This window comes from Salmo trutta, chromosome 32 (assembly GCF_901001165.1).
Source record: "Salmo trutta chromosome 32, fSalTru1.1, whole genome shotgun sequence".
In the NCBI taxonomy this organism is placed as follows: domain Eukaryota; kingdom Metazoa; phylum Chordata; class Actinopteri; order Salmoniformes; family Salmonidae; genus Salmo; species Salmo trutta.
The window spans coordinates 14,799,684-14,822,528 of record NC_042988.1 but is presented as its reverse complement, the minus strand read 5'-3'; the positions used below and the strand labels follow the sequence as shown (position 1 = coordinate 14,822,528).

The window sequence follows — 22,845 nt, the reverse complement described above, 5'->3', positions numbered from 1 at the left end:
TATTTTCTTATAACCTACGGCATGACAGGTCTTGACAGGTCTTGACAATGTGCTGTGATCTCAGAAACAGGGGATTATTATAACAATAGTGTAGATGGGGAACATGCTCCTGATGAGTGGAGTACCCTCAACTTAAGTGCTCTCCGGTAACCAAGCTGGAGCACGGGTAGCAGTCCCCAGGAGCTTTCCAGGGCTTTACTGGGATGTTTTATCCTTTTGTACCCTGTCTCACTCAACTTAATTGGGCCCAGGGACAGTCTCTGGCACTGGGGTTACTGAGGTTATAGGAAGTTCTCAGGTACCAAGTGTAAGGTATAAAGCTGCTAGTGAACCTTCCTTGCTCCCCATGATTCAGAAGTGCTTTGGAAGTGGTTTATCTGATCAGCAGAATGATTCCTGCCAAGGCAGTATTATGTGATTATACATATTCAGTACCATAAGTAGACAATGTTATGAACAAGAAAAAATGTCCACAATACTTGGATAGGTTTTTTTAAACTTGTAAAGTCATCAAATTCTCCATAATGTTTGATCACATTAAACAATCTTTGGTCAGATTTGAGATCTGTTATTATATCCAGTGATTCTGACACTCGGGTTAATTGACAGGCAGTGGATCGTCCTTAAACAAAAGAGACTCTCACAGCAGTTGAGGAAAACTAAAGTGGGTCATGAGGGAGTTGTTTGAGGGTCGAGTGTTAAAATGAGGCTGATGGAACTACAATGGTGCATAAGAGGGAGGCTTGTACTATTACATGGAATATATCTGCATGTATTATAGGAAGGGAAATCAGCCTCAGTGGAAATGATGCCAAAGGCCATCATTTCATTACCACACAAGTAAGATGACTTTCCCCTCCTAATTTCTCTTCATTCATTTAAAAGGATGTCTTATTTTCTCAAATATTTGCAGCGGTTGGTTGCTAAACTGTTATTTTGTAAATAGGTTCCTTATATATCAGGAGAAGACATGGACTGACACTCTACAGATGATAAGTACAGACATTCAGTTGCATCGTGAAATCGGTGAAACACATTTACTCGAACAGTTTTTAAGGTAAAAAAATACATCTGCAGAAGCGGAATATAGGCCAATAAAATCGAAAATGTGTAATGTACTGTGGCTAGCTGAGGAAAATAAACAAACACCAAATTCATACTCATTTGTAGAAAAAAGTGGTGCCTCTCTATTATACCATTCCTAGATGAATCCAGCCTTTCAAGGAGCTAACTGTCATGGAAAATTGTAAATGTACCATTTCACTTTTCTTTAAAGTTAAAAAAAAAAAATATTCTCCTGAGCTACTGTAGAAAATGTGATCTAACTGAAGCAGTATATGGACAAAAGTGTGGACAGTAAACTCTCCAAGAGGTTATTCATTGGCCAGATACCTTTTAGTCCACATCCTTGCCATTTCTGAAGTGGAGCAGGCCTTCTTTGTGGCAAGCTTCAAAGGATCTGACTGTGCTGCATACCGTCCCAGGTCAATCATTCCATCACACAGGCACAGAGCCAGAGATATGCCCCTGCTTTAACTAATCAGGACCATCACCACCCACAAAGTCATGCAATCATAACAGTTCGCATTTAGTATTAGACATTTGTATGTGTATTTCTGCAACTACTTTGGGAAGAAAGATAATCTGCGTTAGTACAGAAGGCCACCTGAAGTTTCTGTTTTATTGCAGTGCTCCACCCAGTAAAATGTATTTTTGAGGTAAAAATACATTTTACTGGGTGGAGCACTGCATTTTTGAGGTGATGTCGGCCGTTGTTTAGCAGTCAAATGTTTTATATCGCCCTGCCTGCTAAATGAAGATTTTTCAAGGTTGGCTGTGCAGCTGGGGATCGAAGGACAGGATCCTCCATCAGTGTCTGGAGATGTATCTTATTTCCTGTTAGGAAAATAATCCTCTTGGCTGGGTTAGCTTTACTCACTTCACTTCCTTTTACCGCCAACATTTGGTGAAAAAGGCACATTTAGGCACAACTCAAATCCATCAAAAGGCCTTTAGAATAATAGTCCGGCATCTCAGACTGTAACACTGCTGCTGATGATGGTGAATAAGTCAGTTTAGCCTCGGCAGTGTGAGCCAGCCCACTGACATTCTGGAAAAGATTTACCCTAGCACTCATTTTTCCCTATAACCTTGGTGAATAGTGCTGTTAAATAGTTTATTTCAGCTGTGGTCAGAGAAACACCACTTATACTTAGCACTGTTTTAACCCCGGGATCACAGTCATTTGTCACCATGGACACTGAAGGTAAAGTCGGTAAAGTTCTTCAACTATTCGTTTTTCCCCTCTTGTTCAGCAAAAGGAGATTTTCAGTTCTCTTGAGATGGAGAAGATTTGTCAGTGATCTTGCAGATACTCCTAGAAGAGAAAAATATTTGAGATTAGAGCAACAAGAGAAAAAAAGCCCCTGGAGCTGAGATGAGGGTTTAATATTTGGGTTTTATTTTGTCCATAAACGTTTGATACGTTCCTTTTTAAGCTCTCCCTTTGGCAGCGCGGATTACACAAGTTAATCTGTATATCTGTAAAACATTATCCTGCATTTGCGATGTGTGTTTATGGCAGATTCACTCACAGTGTCAGACTACCTCTGCTGAGGAGATTAAGGATGTGTACAGTGGTTTATTGGAAGTGCTGCTCATTGGCTCAAAGCTGGCCTCAGAGGGATGCACTGAGATCTATTCCAGGATAACAAACCTATCTCCCCCCATCTTTAGCATTGCAAGCCAGTGAGTCTGCTCAATGACTTGGGATGGCCATTTCACAGCTGACATGTTCCCTGTCCCTTTTCCCAAAGATAAAGAATGATTTTATATTGAGTTGGCTCAGCATTCTGTTGGGGAGACATAATGCTGAACTTCAACAACAATCTGTACTGTATGCTCTACCAATGTGGAATATTGTCTACGATTCTCTTTATAACATGGTTGCAAGTGGGGTACTTGGGCACAGTTCAATTGGATTGCAGATGCTAGGCTTTGATCCTGAGAATCATAAAATATACAGTCCCTAGTGAAAGTCTACACACCCCTTGTAGATTCTTCACATTTTACTGCCTTAAAATTAAATCTAAAAAGGGATTAAATTGAAGGTTTTCATATAGATCTACACAACCTACTCCACATTTTCAAAGTATAAATTATTATTATTTATTTAAATAAAGATGTCTTGAATGTGTATGTCTTCACACCCAATAATACAGTGCATTGGGAAAGTATTCAGACCCTTTGACTTTTTCCACATTTTGTTACGTTACAGTCTTATTCTAAAATTGATTAAATAGTTTTTTCCCCTCATCAATCTACACACAATACCCCATAATTACAAAGCAAAAACACGTTTTTAGAAATTTCTGCAAATGTATAAATAAATAAAAACTTAAAAACAGACCAGTAATTTGTTATATACCCTGGCAGTGATTACAGCCTCGAGTCTTCTTGGGTATGACACTACAAGCTTGGCACACCTGTATTTGGGGAGTTTCACCCATTCTTCTCTGCATATCCTCTCAAGCTCTGTCAGGTTGGATGGGGAGCGTAGCTGCACAGCTATTTTCAGGTCTCTCCAGAGATGTTCGATCGGGTTCAAGTCCGGGCTCTGGCTGGGCCACTCAAGTACATTCATAGACTTGTCCCGAAGCCACTCCTACATTGTCTTGGCTGTGTGCTTAGGGTAAGCACACTGTTCTTTTGGAAGGTGAACATTCGCCCCAGTCTGAGGTCTTGAGCGCCCTGGTGCAGGTTTCCATCAAGGATCTCGCTGTACTTTGCTCTGTTCATCTTTCACTCGATCCTGACTAGTATCCAAGTCCCTGCCGCTGAAAAACATCCCCACAACATGATGCTGCCACCACCATGCTTCACTGTAGGGATTGTGCCAGGTTTCATCCAGACGTGACGCTTGGCATTCAGACCAAAGAGTTCAATCTTGGTTTCATCAGACCAGAGAATCTTGTTTCTCATGGTCTGAAAGTCCTTTAGGTGCCTTTTGGCAAACTCCAAGCGGGCTGTCATGTGCATTTTACTGAGGAGTTGCTTCCGTCTGGCCACTCTACCATAGATTACTAATTGGTGGAGTGCTGCAGAGATGGTTGGCCTTCTGGAAGGTTCTTCCATCTCCACAGAGGAACTCTGGAGCTCTGTCAGAGTAACCATCGGGTTCTTGGTCACCTCCCAGACCAAGGCCCTTCTCCCCTGATTGTTCAGTTTGGCCAGGTGGCCAACTCTAGGAAGAGTCTTGGTGGTTCCAAACTTCTTCCATTTAAGAATGATGGAGGCCACGGTGTTCTTGGGGACCTTTAATGCTGCAGAAATATTTTGGTACCCTTTCCCAGATCTGTGCCTCGACACAATCCTGTCTCTGAGCTCTACGAACAATTCTTTCGAACTCATGGCTTGGTTTTTGCTCTGACACGCACTGTCAACTGTGGGACCTTATATAGACAGGTGTATGCCTTTCCAAATCATATCTAATCAATTGAATTTACCACTGATTTTCTCCAGTCAAGTTGGAGAAACATCTCAAGGATGATCAATGGAAACAGGGTGCACCTGAGCTACATTTCGAGTCCCATATCAAAGGGTCTGAATACTTATGTAAGTAAGGTATTTCAGTTTTTTATATTTAAAAATGTTGCAACAATTTCTAAAAGCCTGTTTTGATTTGTCATTATGGCGTATTGTGTGTAGATTAATGAGGAAAAACATGAATTTAATCAATTTTAGAATAAGGCTGTAATGTAGCAAAATGTGGAAAAAGTCAAAGGGTCTGAATACTTCCCGAATGCACTATAATTACTTGGTGGAAGCACCTTTGGATGCCATTACAGCTGTGAATCATTTTTAATAAGATTCTACCAACTTTGCACAACTCTCAGGGCAACATATATCAATTGTTTTTGTCAAAATTGCTCAGGCTCAGTAAATTCTGTTTGGAGTCATTGATGGACAGCAAAATTCAAACCTTGTCTCTGATTTTCAAAAAAATTTAAGTCAGGACTGAGACTAGACCACTCAGGAACACTCAACAACTCTTGGAAAGCCATTCTGGTGTGTCTTTGGCATTAAAATGTGTGTAGTTGTCCCGCTGAAAAATAAAACTCTATCCCAGGGTAATGTTTTCTGAAGACTGGTGCGGGTTTACCTCTCACTTTTTACCTAGGCTTTGCTCCTTTCATATTTATTTTGATCCTGATAAACTCCCCATTCTCTGCCAGTGACAAGCATACCCATAACATTATGTCAAAATGTGAAGACCTTCACTAGGCACTGTACATGAAAATATAACCTAGAATGAAAAAAAAAACACTCTTCGTGTTACGTGAACCCTGTCCAGCGTAGAGAGAGACATTAAATCGAGTGGTCTGGACATAGCATTTCTTTCTCTAGAGTTGTTTATTTTGACAGTGTTGTTAACCCTCTTGCCCTTATGTTGTTGAACAAGGGTCCCTCCCTTAGAGATTCTGGATCAGAAACAGGGCACACCACGGGGATTCCTTTAGAAGCAATCTTTTGAGATTAACTTGTTCTCTGGTGTTTTTGTGAGATCAGATTGCAATTAATTATATTATCTCAACAGGAAATTAAAGTAGCCAGTGGCATGTTCACTCAAATGTACTCAAACTGAACACTGTATCAACCCATCCATAAAGAGCCAGGCTTGCATAACCCAACCCACATAGAGTAATGGTAATAAGACTATTCCCTGAAGACAGGCCAGAACTCAGTACAACAACACATCTGCCCATACATATTGAATGATTTTAAACCCATTTCAAACCATTTTGTCAGACATGACCAGGAAAAACAATCCCTGCACTAACCAGATGTAAGTAAACATAGTTGTCGTTCTTATATAAGCATGCATTCCCTGTGCTTCACTTACTCTACTATCGTGCCTGTGAAAGGTCTGTCGTTCAATACATCCATGTGTGATGTAACTATACCATAGCTGTGTTAGAACTATGAAATGTCCAAATGATAGCATGCTAAATTTCATAGATACAGTCAGGTCCAGAATTATTGGCACCCTTGATATAGATGAGCAATAAAGACTGTATAAAATAAATAATACAAATACTGTGCTGTATTGTATGTACATTTTTTTTGTTAAATTCTATTATCTTACACTAATACAGTTCAGAGAAACACATTTTGTTTAACAAGTAATACTTTTTTCTCACTGTTTTTGTCTCCTTGTTTCTCTATAGAACTTTCAGATCTTGTTATGATGAGAAATCAGGCCTGTGCTCATGCTAGAAAAACAAACTCTGTAGCTGATTGTCCGGTTTTTGGGCAATTGAGAAATAGAGGCACTTCCTCAGTCAAGAAAGATAAATCAAGCTACTTTCTAAGTTCTATCTCAGACTCTCCTGGTGATCCATCAACATTTTGGAAAATAGTTAATGAACTGAAGCATGGAAATTCCTCTCTTTCCCTGCCTAAGCAAGTTGTGTCACACTTGGGCATTATTACTGAGAAAAACTTGATAAGTGATGCTTTTAATCAGCATTTGATATCACCCGCTTTTTATTTAAAAGAAATGGTGGTTTAATTTACCCTGGTCAGCCAATCGACTGACTGCCCTTCTCTCAGCCTCTAACTGGCTCGATGTAAGTTTTGTTAACTTCTAGTGAATCTTTGTTTTCATTTCAATACTTGATACTTCTTTTCCAAATCACTTTGTATGGTGCTCTTGTAACAGTGTAGGTTCCGTCCCTCTCTTCGCCCCAACCTGGGCTCGAACCAGGGACCCTTGCACACATCAACAACTGACACCCACGAAGCATCGTTACCCATCGCGCCACAAAAGCCGCGGCCCTTGCAACGCAAGGGGAATAACCACTTCAGGTCTCAGAGCGAGTGACGTCACTGATTGAAACGCTATTAGCGCGCACCACCGCTAACTAACTAGCCATTTCACATCGGTTACACCCTCATTGATTGTGTCCCCGCATATACTGTAAATACCTGGGAATCTGGATTGACAAAAAGCTATCTGTAAAGCAGACGCTGGGAGTCAGGAAGCAAGTACAGGGGGTGAATTTAATAATACAAAACACATGGAACAAAACAAGAGTAGCGACTGGACATGAGAAACAACTAATACTGCCTGGGGAAAGAACCAAAGGGTGTGACAGATATAGGAGAGGTAATCATAGAAGTGATGGAGTCCAGGTGAGTCTCATGGGGCGCAGGTGCGGGTAGTAATAAGTAAACTAGCGACAATGAGCGCCAGAGAGGGGGAGCAGGAGTAGACGTGACACTATCATTCAATAAAGCATGTTGATGACTTAGTTAAGAAATTAAGAATTAAACTATAGGAATTCCTATAGAACTCTTCTATAAGAACAGGTTCTGTCTTTCGTTAAATAGCTGAAAACAAATCATTCAGTCAACATTCATTCCCATTATTGACTATGGCAATATTGTCTATATGAATGAACGCAGTTTATAATAGGGCATTGCATCCTCATTTCGACGCCAAACCCCACCACTGATGTGCGTGGCCTAAGAGCTTTATTTTCATGTCATCCAACAAATGTAAACACCTGGAGTTTGCTAAATGGCATTGGCACCTGGATTGGAACCAGTGCTATGTTCAGATGACATGAAAATAAAGCTCTTTGGCCACGCACACCAGTGTTGGGTTTGGCATCGAAATAAGGATGCATAAGCAGAAAGGAACCCCATACCTACTGTAAAATAAGGTGGTGGATCTTAGATGTTGTAGGGCTAATTTTCTTCCACTGGTCCTGGGGCCCTTGTTAAGGTCACCAGCTTCATTAACTTTATCCAGTACCAGAACATTTTAGCCAAAAATCTGGTTGCCTCTACCTGGAGGATGAAACTTGGCCACAAGTAGATCTTCCAGCAAGACAATAACCCCAAGCACACATCAAAATCCACTAAGAAATGGTTAATTGACCACAAAATCAACATTTTGCAATAGGCTTGGCCAGTATTCAGATTTTTTATAACATACCGTTCTTCTGCCATCCCGGAATTTACGGTATTACCACACAAGGTGGCATTAGAAAACACAAAATGAAGCCTATTGGGGGTCTACTATTAACCACAATGCTAACAAAATCATCACAAGTAATAACGAAATCACATAGACCCCCAATTAGCTAAATGCTAACGTGCGAAAGCGAACATAAACTAATTGCAAAGACAGGTGAATCCAGTTCATAAAGTTATACAAGCATAGCTAGGTGCTACCAGATGTCATTTTCGATGAGTGTCGACATTTACAAGCGAAAGTGTATGAGAGAAATTGTGCAAATGAACAAAACATGCTGTTTCTGAAGGAAGAGCAGCATGTGTACACGGAGCAGAGGGAAGAAGAACGGAGGAGAAAAAGCACAGGGGAAAAAATGACAGCTGTACAGATATTTCACTCAGACTTCTCACAGCAGAAAGCCGTTATAAGATAGCTTATGGCAAACATGTAGTAGTGAATTGTATTCAAGTGTAACTTCATCAACTCATATGCGCAGCACAACAGAGACTCGCTGATAGATATTGTATAGAGCGCTATGGATTCACTAGCTTCTGCTTTCTCCAGCTGTTCTATTTACAAACAAACACGCGACTAGCTCAACTGTTCTGGTGGACTAAGGTACTGTAAGCTTCATAATGTGAAATGAAGAACGCAATCTGTTTTATCTCCTAACGTATTGCACAACTTGACTGCAGCTATTAACTTAAAAAGTAGCTACAAATATTCAAATGTAAAATAGTATTTAAAAAACATCCCATGGCTTTTTCCAAATACCCCGGTATATGGTACAGTATACCGCCCAAGTCTATTTTGTTATGACCATCTCAGTCTCCGGGGTTGACAGGATTTGAAAACCTGTGGTTTGAATTGAAGAGAACAGTCCATAAGTGTAGAGGAAGGATATCAAGGAACTGAATTATGTTTGGAGGAATGGTCTAAGATCCCTCCCAATGTGTTCTCCAATCTCATAAAACGTTTTAGGAAAAGGCTCAGTGCCGTTATCCTCGGAAGGTGAGGTATTGAAAACAGGGGTGGCAATAATTTATAGAGAAAAAAATATTGCTTTTTATACAAAATATTTTCATCTGAGCAATTGTATTAGTATAAAATAACACCATTTTCATTTTTTTTGCATACAATATAGCTCAGTATTTGTATTATTTATTGCAGTCTTTTTGCTCATCTTTAAAAGGTTGCCAATAATTCTGGAAATGACTGTATATGCCATCAAAGAACATTTGTATATCAAAAGAAAAAAGACTGGTCTTTGTGTACAGAGATAATCGAAAGGATAAGTATTTGCATAAATGGCTAGAGCCGTTCACAAACCTGGTCCACCATTTCAGAGTATTTTCAGCTCACTGGTTGAATTGAGCAATCTGTGCCAGCTAAAGCACAATTTCGATTAGCAAAGGTTCCACTGATAGGTCAGCTTAGTCCTTAATGGAGCGGCTTAGGCCTTCTGTACATGATTAGAACATTCTTTGCAGCCTATTTCCTTGTAGCCAGATGTTCTGGAATAAACACCAGGGTGTAATCATGTTGCTTTTCCCCTTAAACCCAGACCTGGTGTGCTCTTTTTGTGACAGGGAAACTAAGCCGTGCATACAGATGTCTAAGTAACTTTCTTAATGCAAATAATATAGGAAGAATCTACTTAAATAGGTGGGTAGGTAAAGCGCAGACATTGCGATTTAGCGACTGAACAGTGCTGACATGTGTTGACAGTGCAACAGAAATGCATTATAAAAACTCATTATCTTCTGACCAAGGTTCACTCCTCTTCCTCTCAGGACTGCTTAAGAAACAAATACCTTCCATTCATATATTTAATTTAGTCAAACATATATTTTTGAAGAGCCTCCTGCATATGAAGAGCTTCTGTGAGTGGCATAGGATTTTGAAATATTATTCCGATTCCGTAATGAATGTGGACACATACTGACATCTTCAGATTGCAGCAAATAGCTTTGATTCTAAGTGACCACCTACTACTGCATGTTTAAAGGCTTGCTGGCAGCCCTTTGCTGAGTAACTTTATAAATAGTTGCAGAAAAGAGCTCAAGATTTTGAAGGGAAGGCTATAGCCTACCACACTTAGAAATGATGTATACACAACTCAGGGATTTCTGAATGTTTTATGAAATGCTATAACAGAGTAAAGAGACAACTATGACTTAAACTCTATTCAGAATGCTCATTTGATTTGATTTCAATATTTCAAGTGTCATTCAGAGCTCTATTGAACTGATCATGCTGGTTTAATGGAGCAGATTGATAGGTGAGTAAATTATCTCCACATTCTTTGCACAGGCATTTACTCGACGTGACCTTTTTGTGTCTACAAACCTCTGTGTGATTTCACCCAGACACCAAAAAGGGAAGAGTATTGTGAATTGTCCCATGTGCGTGATTCCATTAATGACTCCATATCCTGGGGGTAATCAATAAACCGACAACAGAAAGAGACCAGAGGCAAACTGGAGGTTCAATATCATACTTGGAGTGTGATTATACAAATTGAGTCAGATTAGGGATAAACCAGGTTAAACTGTCAAAATCTGTGAAATTTTGACCTCCAATTAAATTGATCACGAATGAAAGGAATCTACAGTAGCTTCTCTAACTTGATGTGTCCTGATTTCATAACTTAAATGTCAAAATAATGCCTCAGCAACACGGTAAATGTCTGAAGGTTCCTGCAGGCCAGTTCTTTTCTCACAGATGAAGAAAGTACATTGAATCAAGAGCTCATTTGAAGACTGGGGGAACAATTGACAAGTCAGAAATACATTGAATGGAGATTCATTGGTGGGTTTACATTCAAAGCAATGCAACCTCTATATTGTAAGCACTCATCAACACCCACTACAACACAATACAAAAGGAAGGAAGAAAGACAGTACAGTATATTGGAGGCCGATGATTAAGGCCGATGATTAAGGATGATGATGAAGATGATGACAAATCCAAAACTTATAACTATAGAGTTATCTGCAACTTGGAGCAGATGCTGTCAGGGATATCATCAGCATTATTTATATTAAATCCATACTCTATGAACAGTAAGCAAGTGTTTGATATTAAGTTTGTGGGAGAGAGGATATATCACATCGGTCATATTACACCAACAAATTGACAGTCACAGAGTGTGAGTTGAGTCTTGGCCAACTCCAAATTCTAGTTTGGAGTGCAGTGCTGTGGACAAATATAGTTCTAGCTAGGATTCCTGACTCAAGCCAATAGCGGTTTCCATGGAGTAGTGGGGGATATCATGGGTTTGGCATAAGCTGAGAGAATTGCACAAGCTATTAGGGGCTCCCGAGTGGCGCAGGGGTTTAAGGCACTGCATCTAAGTGCTAGAGGCGTCACTACAGACCCTGGTTCAATTCCAGGCTGTATCATAACCAGCTGTAATTGGGAGTCCCATAGGGCAGCGCACAATTGGCTCAGTGTCGTCTGGGTTAGGGTTTGGCCGGGGTAGGCATCATTGTAAATAAGAATTTGTTCTTAACTGACTTGCCTAGTTAAATACATAATCTATGAATAAAATATTGTTATTCTACAATCTAAAAGACATTCAGTCTTTGCTTATCGGGAGCTAACACTCACACTTTACTTTTTCCTACTGGCACTGACTTTGCTGATGGATACATTATTGATGAAAAAAGTACTTACTATGACTGAGATGTGGTTGTCCCACCTAGGGCTGTTACGGTGACCTCATTACCGCCACACCGGCAGTCACGAGTCATGATGGCAGTCAAATTCCATGTGACCATTTAGTCACGGTAATTAGGCTTCTCCAAGCTCTGATGCTGCTGATGGTCATTAGTGGCCTACCAAACGTGCTAACTGCCTGGTACTCAGCACTCTATTGTCCCTCTAATCACTCTGACATCAATGCAAATGTAATCGAAAATCGAATCAAACACTTCATGAGAGCCCATGAGCTCATGTTGCCTACTATATTTATTTCTCAACCTTCCTAATATTAAGCACTTTGCTTCTCTTTAAAACAGGAGTGTAGCCTACCTGGCTGGCATGAAAATGAAGCACGGGAAAAGCGTCTTCATTCACTATTTAAGTGCATAGATTACATGTATTTTTTCCCACTATCCCTGTTTCCAGAAAGGTGCATGACAATGGTCCATTCTAAAGCAAAACACATTTCTCACACATATTATTTAGTATATGTAAAGACAAGATTAAATCAAGAATAGTGTGATGGGTGACAATATTAGCCTATCACTTGTAAATGATATATTATCACTTGTGAATGATGCCCAGCAGCATGCTTTTTTAACAACTTTTTCAAATCATAGTCGCACACCTCATGTAGCCTATCCCATAAGCCTATATGTTTTGATAAGGTTTGTATCACAACTAAAGTGGCCAAATAACTTCTTGAAATGAAACGCATTAATCCGCTTTACAGCGGGTGTAGAGCCTAACTGGCATACATACGCAGTGCGTGAGTTTCAAGTTTGGGGAAGATCATTTTCACCATAAAAATGCACCTTTATAATAAAAGCATAACATGTATAATTGCATTTGTGGTCACTTTTAAGAATGGAGTTTTCCTGCTAATGGAACATTTGCGCTTATAGCCTACTGCCGTGTGCACATTGCTGCACTTATAATGTGATAGCCTAATAGTTTATCAACATTTTAAGCTAAACGTTCTCATCTGTTGCGTCAGGCTCATTGCTTAAAACAGTTTTTTTTATGCTTGTGGTTGTATTCATTTGGGATCTATCGCGTCCCACAACTGTCCCGGACTATGTTTGGAATATTTATTTTTTGCACAGAATAGAATAGGTCAACTTTTGTACTAAGGGGGATAGTAGATTGACATAGGCCAGTGCTTTTGCTGTTCGTTAGGCCTACTTATCTTGTTGGCTGACCAAAAGTAAATGTGGACAGTTCTTCCAATATATTCAATATGTGTCTCGGAATTGGATAAGGACGCGCGCAGTTGCGTCCCCGATGTGTCTGTCTTCACTTGTAGCCTGTGAGAAAGACCCGATCATGTGACTGAGTGCCATGTGAGTGAGAGGTGATTTCAGAACGCAGCGGGGAGAAGGGAATTATAATTATTATATTCAGCCAAAGGGCACAACGGCCACTGGCCGCAAAAGGCATGGATTTTTTTAGGGGGAGTATGGCAACATAAAGGGGATTCACCTGGAAAATTCGAGGCATTATCAAATGCTTGTTAAATTGTGAACAAGAGACTGATGAAGTGTGTACAGCCTGTGCAAAAAAACTAAGTAGAGCTCATGCCTTTCATGCAACCTTTTTCAAATCATCATTAGAGTTGCATCATGCAGCCTTAGAATGTATTAAAAATCAAACATATAGCCCAACATTTGTATCACAACTAAATAACTCTAAATTAAGCATTAAGTACCTGTTTCTTTGTTATCCGCTCAAAACAGAATAGCCGCATGTGCTTACTCCCTCAAATCGTTTGGAGAAAATGTCCTTTCTATTTTATTCAGCTATGTTCAATTGTATTCTTCATACTATAAGATAATAGAAAATAATGCCACGGAATTCTGAGCAAATCTTATCTGCTAAATGAACTAGTGTCGCCCACAGCCATATGGCACAGCCAGATCAGGGCCTAACATAAGGACAACGCAGTGTGCTATTCTGTTCTTCTGAAATATACTACATTTTCTTCATATCATGATTCTTTAGACCTGTCTAAAATAAATCATGGATTTATTGTGATGGTGTAGGCTATATTACATCGATTTATTAGACTTTTTAAAATGTAGATGTTCCAAAGATCTGCATCAGTAGGCTATGCGTGGAAGACAGGAGATGCTAAATGTGTTTATGTTAATTACGGTCAATTACCGTGAGACCGGCAGTTATTTCCTTGACAATCACCGGCTGACAAAATGTAATGACCGCCACAGCCCTAGTCCCACCTAGCTACAGTATTTTAAGATTAATGCACAAACTGTAAAATGACTGTACTGTCTAACAGCACTCTGGGTTGATGACAATGTCTTACAATATGGGTAACCCATATTGAATGTTATCCATGGATGGTTTTATGTCACTTTGTTCGAACGGTGGTGTGAGCCACATGGGGCTTTCTCTGATGTGAAGTGGTTGTATATATTTGATGCCCACATGCTTATCCATGCACTAATAGATGTCCTTCACTCGTCACTCATCTAAAGGCCTTAGTATGAGAGAGATGTGTGGAGTTTCTTCCATCCATGGTCAGCTGCAGCCAAATCTCCTAAGTGGCCAGATGAGTGTTCCTAGCTGTTTTTCCCATGCAGGATAGGAAATCTATCAAGTTCAATCTGTCATATTGTTAATTGGTTCTGCATAACTGAACCAGATCTGCAAAAATGCCCTGGATACACATTTTACTCTTTGCTTCTGACATACTCAGGTGTGACCAGCAATTACTGTTTGGGTTTTTATTTTATTCCAATAAATTCTTGACTGTGTTTGGGTAAGGTAAATAAATGACATTGAGAGACAATGAGGGTGACTGATAATTTGTACTTGTCTATTCACTGTGGTGCTCTGAAGCAGAATACAGGCCATCACATCTGCTTGTTGTTGTAATTGCAACACCAATCGTATAATATAGAGGGTTATTGTGAGCAAATTGTATGTGTTTAGCCTGAAGCACTCTCATCAGTTCATCCAAATGCACATAAACAAACACAAGCGAGGAACATTTAGATGTAACAACATATATATTCAAATGAGTGGCATGTTCCTAGTATTGTAGACCTGTGTATTTGAGTGCTGATAAAAACAGTAATGTTTGAAAAAAAAAAATTCTTAGGGACGGTTCTGCAGAGTACGGTTTCGGTTTTGATCTAAGCCACTGAACTTAAAAGAGTGACACAGAAAATGAACTTGAAAGCTGCCGATAATATCTTTAGAATCCTTGAAATGCGATTGCTCCTATTCTCCTCCTCTGGCTTTAATCTTGTGAAAAATAGGCTAATTTACTGGCCAATGTATAATAATAATGGCCTAATCATGCAGTTTATTATGATATTCCAAGGATCCATAAAGTTTTTTTTCCTCGCCTTTGTTTTATTTCATGATGTTCTATGTCCAAAGAGAATGTGAACATTGCTTCAGATCTCAGCGCAGCAGTCTGCTGTTGTGGGTAGAGAAAGTGCCTGGCTCCCCCGCTGTTGGAAGTGGAATGGTCTTCAGGGGATCTCAAGAAGAGAGCGGGAAAAGGTTTTGATCAGGACCAGCTGTCAGTTCTCTCCTTAACTGTTCCATTGAAGCACACAGTTCTTCTGCAGTATAATGGGCTTATTTACAGCGGGGAGGCTGTGTTATGTTTTAATTAAACTCACCTCTCCCTCTTTTCTCACTAGCAAATTGTACACCAATGTTGTGCTCATTACACGTACCAAGTAAAATTCCAAAGCTGGGAGATGGAAGTGTGCCAGAAAACAGCTGCAACATGCCCCCGCTTTTCTTCTCAAAATAATGCCTTCATCCACTAACAAAGACAGAATAAGTCCATTTACAGTATTCCTCATGAGAAAAAAAAAATGTTGTTTTCTCCCTGGATAGGACCCACAGTGTGTGGACTGCTCAGGGATTGTACAAATGCCATTGACATGACATGGCTTTGTGAGTTTGATTCAGTACCAGTACCACGATGAAGGCAAATGAGAGATTGGAGCAGCTTTTTTAACTGTGCCAGTGTTTTATTAGAAATGGCCAAGCCTCTCAGCAGCAATGTTTTCTATACGCCAAGAAACAGCTTGGCCTTATTAGTGTCTGGGATGCAAATGAATATTTTCCCCAACTTGTCATGCCTCAACATTTTCTTCTTTAATGGTTTTGACAGGGCGTAATGAAACATATTCATTGAGGAAAATGCATGGGCATGTTCCAGAGCCCACTCATAGTGAGTGTAGCAGAATACTTCCTCAGTAGGCGTTTAAGAGATGGTCATGAAATGGCACTGTTGGTAGTCTGCGTATTGAAAGGAAATGTGCACTTCCTGAATCTTTTGTAACTGCTCCAGACGTGTGAATTTAGCATTCATTTTGTTCCTATGTGAAATGGTTTAAAGCTGTGATGGTCGGTGGAGTGAACCTATACCTAGTTCACAGTGCACAGATAGTGGCACCCAACCTGGCGAAGCAACTATATTACAATAGGGGTTTGTCTGAGTCTGGGCCAACATCTGTAGCTATCCATTGGTTGGAGGATTCAAAGGACATGCCATTTGCATGAGTTTGAAACACCTGACAGAAATGATCAGTGCTGTCATCCTCCTCTTTTTTCCTCTGTATATTAGAAATCATGAAGAGAAGCAATTCAATTGCTTTTAACTTCAAAGCAGCAAATGAAAATGCATTTAAAAAAAGTTTTTCCTGTTTACAATCTACTACTTCAGAACAGCATGATTTCAAAGTACTCATTGAAATGACCTTTTCTACCCTCTCATATTGAGAACTGCAGCTTTGTTGTCATAATATATAGTAGTCACACAGTTTTTTCTCCTGTCTAAGTTGATACAAGCACGACCACCATGTACTGTACTCTGTCATATAACCACTGCATCCCCATATGCTTCAGGAGCAGGACGTGAGTGACTCACTGTCTTTCAGGAAACGTGAAGTCCTTACACTTATTTTAGATAGGACTGGATTCAATCCGTATTGCCGAAGTTCCGCGTTGTAGCCCTATTGTTATGTAAAGACAATTTTCCCTCGTTATCGGAGACTGCATTCACGATAAACGCTGCATATGTTGGCTCAATCAGATATTAGATTTACATTTCAAGCGCGCTATATCGCTGAACATCAGCGATAGGGATTGAATCAAGCCCTTAGTGTATAAATTAGAGGGTCTGCCGTTATGGTACAAGAGGTAAACGTTAAGAGATGTGTTATGTGGTCTAACTGAGTAAACAGCAGATGGTTCGCCGGGCCTCTTTAGCGTTCTGTGTTTTATTTACTTACCCACCTGAATGACCCACATTGAGCTCAACAGCTGATGCGTAGAGAAATGAGAGTTAACTCTTTGCTCTTGTTTACTTCAGTTTCGCCAGAGTGCAAGGCCAGAGGAGTCATCTGCCTGGCGCATGCAGGAAAATTAGCTTTTTTATCAGCATTGTGATTTCTGTTCCGCCTCTCTGTTCCACTGACATTTTCGATGTACACGATCCATGACTGATTCATTCTCAATCAAAATGAGTTCGACCTCAATCAGAGATGAAGGTACCGCGCGCTTGTTCAACCTCCATATTTTTTTTATTAAGCCTGATGAGGACAATAACGTATTATGTGGCTGACTTATATTGAAGAGGTCACCTTGAGAATCATTTATCTGTCCTATCAATGGGATGTTTGCGTCAAAGAGGCATGACACGTTACTGTTGAGGCATGCTATTTTTTGCTTATGGTTCTTTTTAGGATGTGCCGTATATAGGTTGTTTCAAGGCGATTCGTTGTGGTGTGTTTTATTGAGTTTCCTCTCTGTGCTTTAGTTCTCATACACAGTGATGGCACACCCTCGCTACCATCTAACATGCTTTAGACTTTACTTTAAATAGCCATCAGCTGAAGACCTTGAAGGGAGAAAAACAATCTTTAGCCATTCATTACCCCACTGAGGAAGTGTGGAACATTGATGGAATGTAATGAAAACTAATACTCCTTCCAGTCACTATGCAATCTGTAGGTATGTTTTAAATCCCATTACAGCCTAAGAAATAGCCACAGCCTCTATAGTATCTTGAGCCAAACAGAATCCAGGGGGAAATTACCCATCGGGAGTGCAATATTGTTACAGAAATGACATTACCAGACCACTTGTGAGACTTGAGGGCCAGTGTCCATCTGTGTCGTGTGAGGGGGGTCAATATGTATATACATAACACTTGATTTGTTTCTCCCAGTAAATTGGATTCTTTGCAAAGAGAACAGTTCATATAGAATGTGTCCGGGATGCAAACAATTGATGTGGCTATATTGTACCATCTTAGGTCTATGCTGATGACAATCTAAATTGAGAAAACATTGTATCTGTGAAAGTGGAATCATTTATTTTGAAGGAATTGAATAATTATGAGATGTAGATTTCACAAATGCAACGAAAATATAGCATGACTAAGAATATAATTACTTTTATACAGCAAGGAGGTTGTAAAGCATTATCAAATCAATAGCGTTTAGTACAGTGTTCATAAACTTGTATTGTATTTCATGTTTCTATTTGGTGTAAGTATATAAAGGCTATACCATTCACAGCTTTTAATGTGGCCAATTTTGACTGTAATCATGTCTAAACAAATAGAACATGGATTGCAATGAAAAATAATGTAAACATTTAATATTGATTTGCTGGAGGTAAACATAATGCTTTATTATCCATAGAGGAAAAAAGAGAAACTGTAGGAGCTAATCTCTCTTTTGTATGTATGAATTACATTTGCTTCCACATTGATTTATCCCCCAACTTAGTCCCAGAGACAAAGTTGAACATAATATTTGCGGCACTGGCAAATGGTTTCCTGTTATCCCTGAGATAAATCTCTCAAGGCAGGGGCATTTCTGTTCTACTACAAATTATCACAAAGAATCGTATAATTAATCACTATTCCCTTCAATGAACAGCCTCTAACCTTAAGAAAGAAAAGGAATAAGTGTTGCACACAACGCAGAAGTGGAAGTGAATGCTAAGGAATGAAACTCAAGGCAGGCACACAGTGTGGAGCACACAGAATAAATGTATGACAAAACAATACCCCAGGCACCAGCAGTATTAATGATATGCAGTGAACTCATTATTAAAGTTCCAAAACAGCTCCTGGAGTAACACAGATGGAGCCAATTAGGCAATGAGCATACTTGCTCACTTGCCGTTACATCTTCTGTTTTTTTTATCTTGCACATATTACTCCACGGATGAAATAAGCTGTATGTTTCTCCTCGCTACATAATGTCCAGTGATAATAACAGTTATTTTCACTTGTAATTTCAAATAATTTATTGCTCTATAAATACCAAATTTGCTTGTACCCTGTCCTTGAGTACCTCATTTGTGTTGCAGTAGGTGCAGAGAGTTCAGTATTAACAGAGCTGAGGTAACTGCTGCTTTGTGTTCACAGAGACCTGATGCCTTCGACGCTGGAGGGACAAATCACCATGGAGAAGACACCCAGCTACTTTGTGACTAGCCACGCCCCAAAACGCATCCACACGATGGCCAGGGACATCAAGTTAATCATTGTGGTCCGCAACCCTGTCACCAGGGCCATTTCAGACTACACACAGACTCTGTCCAAAAAACCTGAGATCCCAACCTTTGAGGTTTTGGCTTTTAAGAACCGGACGCTGGGCCTAATAGATGCGTCGTGGAGTGCTCTACGTATAGGGATCTACGCGCTCCACTTGGAGACGTGGATGCAGTACTTCCCTCTTGCCCAGATGCACTTTGTCAGTGGAGAGAGGCTTATCGTTGATCCCGCTGGTGAGATGGGCAAGGTACAGGACTTTCTGGGACTCAAGCGGATCGTCACGGATAAACACTTTTACTTCAACAAAACGAAGGGATTTCCTTGTCTCAAGAAGCCAGAGGACAGCAGCACCCCGAGATGTCTCGGCAAATCTAAGGGGAGAACTCACCCTAAAATTGACCCGGACGTTATCCGCCGACTGCACAAATTCTTTAAACCCTTTAACATGATGTTCTACCAAATGACTGGCCAGAACTTTGAGTGGGAGCTGGAGGAGGGCAGTGACTCTCGGGTCTCTCAGAACTAACATACTGTTGCCCCACGTCACAGCCACAGCTACACCACCAGCCTTTCTCAATAACACATCTACTGTCTGTCCCTACCGCTTCATCCTCTGAGAGAGTGCTTGAGTACGTCAATCAATCATGGCTGTCTTTGAGAAAGTGTCTGTATCCATAGGAAAAAAGAGTTTACTGATATGCTTCTATTCTCTCCCTCAATGCTGATGTTGTTGATGGTGGCAAAACATTATTGTACATACTATACATAAAATTATATTTATATTTGTGAAGAGGAGAGGATTTTATTCCTTTTGTTTTAAAAACATAGAGCTGATATATGAATCATGTCGACTATGACGATGCATGCATGCGATAAGTTAAGTGTCCTTACCTCCTGAGCCCTAAGGGTGTATTCTGCCTGCTTCTTCTCCCTTTACTTTTCATGCAGTTTGTTGCCCTTTCACCCACACCCACCAGCGTACAGTACAAAACAGTCATACTACTCAGATGACTGAGGCCATGAAGTATTCTGGATGATTTATTTCAACACTCTGTAGAGATAAAAGAAAATAAATGAATCTTACAGTACAATTATCCCTTGACCTGACCCTCATGTCGTATTTGAGGTTGTCTGTGTATGTATTATAAATGGAGATAATCCATTTTTTGTCAATCCAAGTTTACCAAAGCATAGCTTTAATTTCCTCAGAATCAACATATTTGTTGACCTGCACTCGTAGGTAACATGTTTTAAACAAATGTACAGTACATATATTTCAAATAGTTTTTGTATATCATCATTTGTGAAGCTGGAATTGGCATATGGTGTATCAACTAAAATGTATTTCTCACACACATCAAGGGATTACTGTAAATGTCACACCCATGCAAAGTATCCTATGCCCAGTAATCTGAAGTAACAGTATTTTGAGGTGTGCACAAAGTATATTATAAATGGAGGAAAACTATTCTAAAAACTATTTTATATGGAGCTATTATATGATAAATGTGACAGAACTACTACGAAGAAAAAAATTGCAGTGAGATTTGTGAGCCAATGGGGTTCTCCTGTTATTGTTAAGTCGATGAGGTGAAGAACAACAGAGGAGGACCCAACAGAAGGGTGTTAACAAACATCTGGTGCCACGCAGTCTTCTGTCATTAAGAAATAAATGGGTTAATTAAGGAAACCTGGAACATCATTGTCAATGTCAAATTGAGGATTTGCTTCAGACAAAATGTTATTATGCACAGGTTTACCCAGTAAATCTCCCATATTGTTTTGAGAGTATCATGTATCTGACTGGAAAATGTCTGCCTGTTGAGGAAACATTATGTACATCATCGCATTGCAACCCACTTGTGCTATTCTTCATCCAGGTTTGTATACATGGCACGGATTATAATAACAGAGTTTTTGCTTTTCTATAAATGTTACTTTATGTTTCACTCCATGAAATAAGAACCGTCATCCTTTTTGCATAGCTTGCTGTGCTTCTGTCTGCTGTCTTTACTACTGTCTCTGGACTTTTCATCAATTGAGACAATCAATACAGTCAATGAGTCAATAAATACAGTCTTCTACACATCAATGGTCGCCCACAGCTATGATGCATTACACTGTTAATCTTCCCTGTTTTCTGGTCGGCCATGACAGGCTGGATTGGTTCACTCTCTGCCGGCCTCCCTGTCACCCAGGGGAGGCTGGGTGCAGCAGCTAGTTACACAGAGCAATTGATTCAATCAAGGTAAGAACTATACTACCCGTTCTAGCACTGAGCATGAACACTTACCTCAGAGCCTCAGTTTCCCAGTCACACCTTCCACTGAGGCTTCTCTGTGCAGATATCCCTTGGTGTCTTCCTGTGAACCTCTGTCTCTCTCTCCTTCCCCGGAGCACACTCTCATTCCTCACATGATTCTTTCCGTCTAGCACTACTCTCTCTGTTCAGTTTAGAGAAGAGATGCAGGGTCATAAATAAGATTGCTTATAGTTTGACTACTTTGGGGAAAATGGTAGGTTGCATCAAATCATCAAATTTGAATGGGATTCTGCTGCCTGTTTTAATGGTGTGTTTGTTTTACTCTGATGAAGAAACTGCATTGAATGCATATGCTTAGAGGTGGAGAAATGGGATTTCTTGCAAAAATAATACTTTCCATTTGCCAAATAAACACAAACAAAATATTCTAGCTAGCTAATCACTATATTGCACACAAAAGCAAATCTTTTTCTGGCAACTCATTTAAACATTTTCCATTCTAAATATGTAGCAAACTTTCAGATATTGCTTGGAGAAGTTCTTTCCTTTTAATTAGGGTCCATGCTATTAAGGCAATTTTTTTCTGCTGAGTCAGTGTGCTAGAGAAACTAGGGCTGCACAACTAAGAGATTAAACAAGAGGGTTGAGAGGAAAAATGGGGAGAGAAGAAGGTGACATTATAAACACACAATATCAATCATACTTTTAGGAAACACCTCCTTGGTTTCTCAGTAAAACCACATTTAATTAAAAAAATCTACCACTGGATTTGACAAAGTGGCAACAACAACTTTGGTATATGTAGAAGTACATACAGATGTAGGATCTTCATTTGGGCCAGTTTTCTACAGCAGGATAATAATCCTGCAGCAACAGTGACATTTCTGTAGGGAAGTTTTAAATGTCCTGATTTTCAAGAAGGTTATCATACAACAGGGTGATCAAAGTAAGATCCAACATCTGTATGCCCTGATGGACTCAAATTCATAGTTGTTTTACAAATTAAAAAATAAATTCCCCTCAAACATTGTTCAGAGATGCCACGTGGAAAGACAAAGATACCTAACGTGTCATGAAAACAGATAAAAATGTATACAAAGCATGTAAGTATCTTCTCTTTGTGTACCAAAGTACAGTCCACAGTCGGTGGAGTAGTGTAGTGCTTTGATACGCCTTGTGAGAGTTCCATTGTATGAAAGGCATGCAAAGCTGTCCTCCACATGTTTCTCCCTATGGGGTGTTTTTGGCTCGGCACGGTGCTGGTGTGAGGAGACAGAGGAAAGAGGAGCTCTACTT

At 39.9% G+C, this 22,845-nt stretch overlaps 1 protein-coding gene across 1 annotated transcript in view; it reads left to right on the top strand.

Moving 5' to 3' along the window:
* LOC115171184 (heparan sulfate glucosamine 3-O-sulfotransferase 4) overlaps positions 1 to 21,378 on the top strand; it is a 91,747-nt gene extending 70,369 nt beyond the window's left edge. Inside the window, exon 2 of the mRNA XM_029727760.1 lies at positions 19,158 to 21,378. Within this exon, the coding sequence (XP_029583620.1) occupies positions 19,158 to 19,812 (655 nt within the window). The 3' untranslated portion in view covers positions 19,813 to 21,378. The remainder of the gene's footprint in view (positions 1 to 19,157) is intronic.
* The last annotated feature ends 1,467 nt before the right edge of the window (positions 21,379 to 22,845 follow it).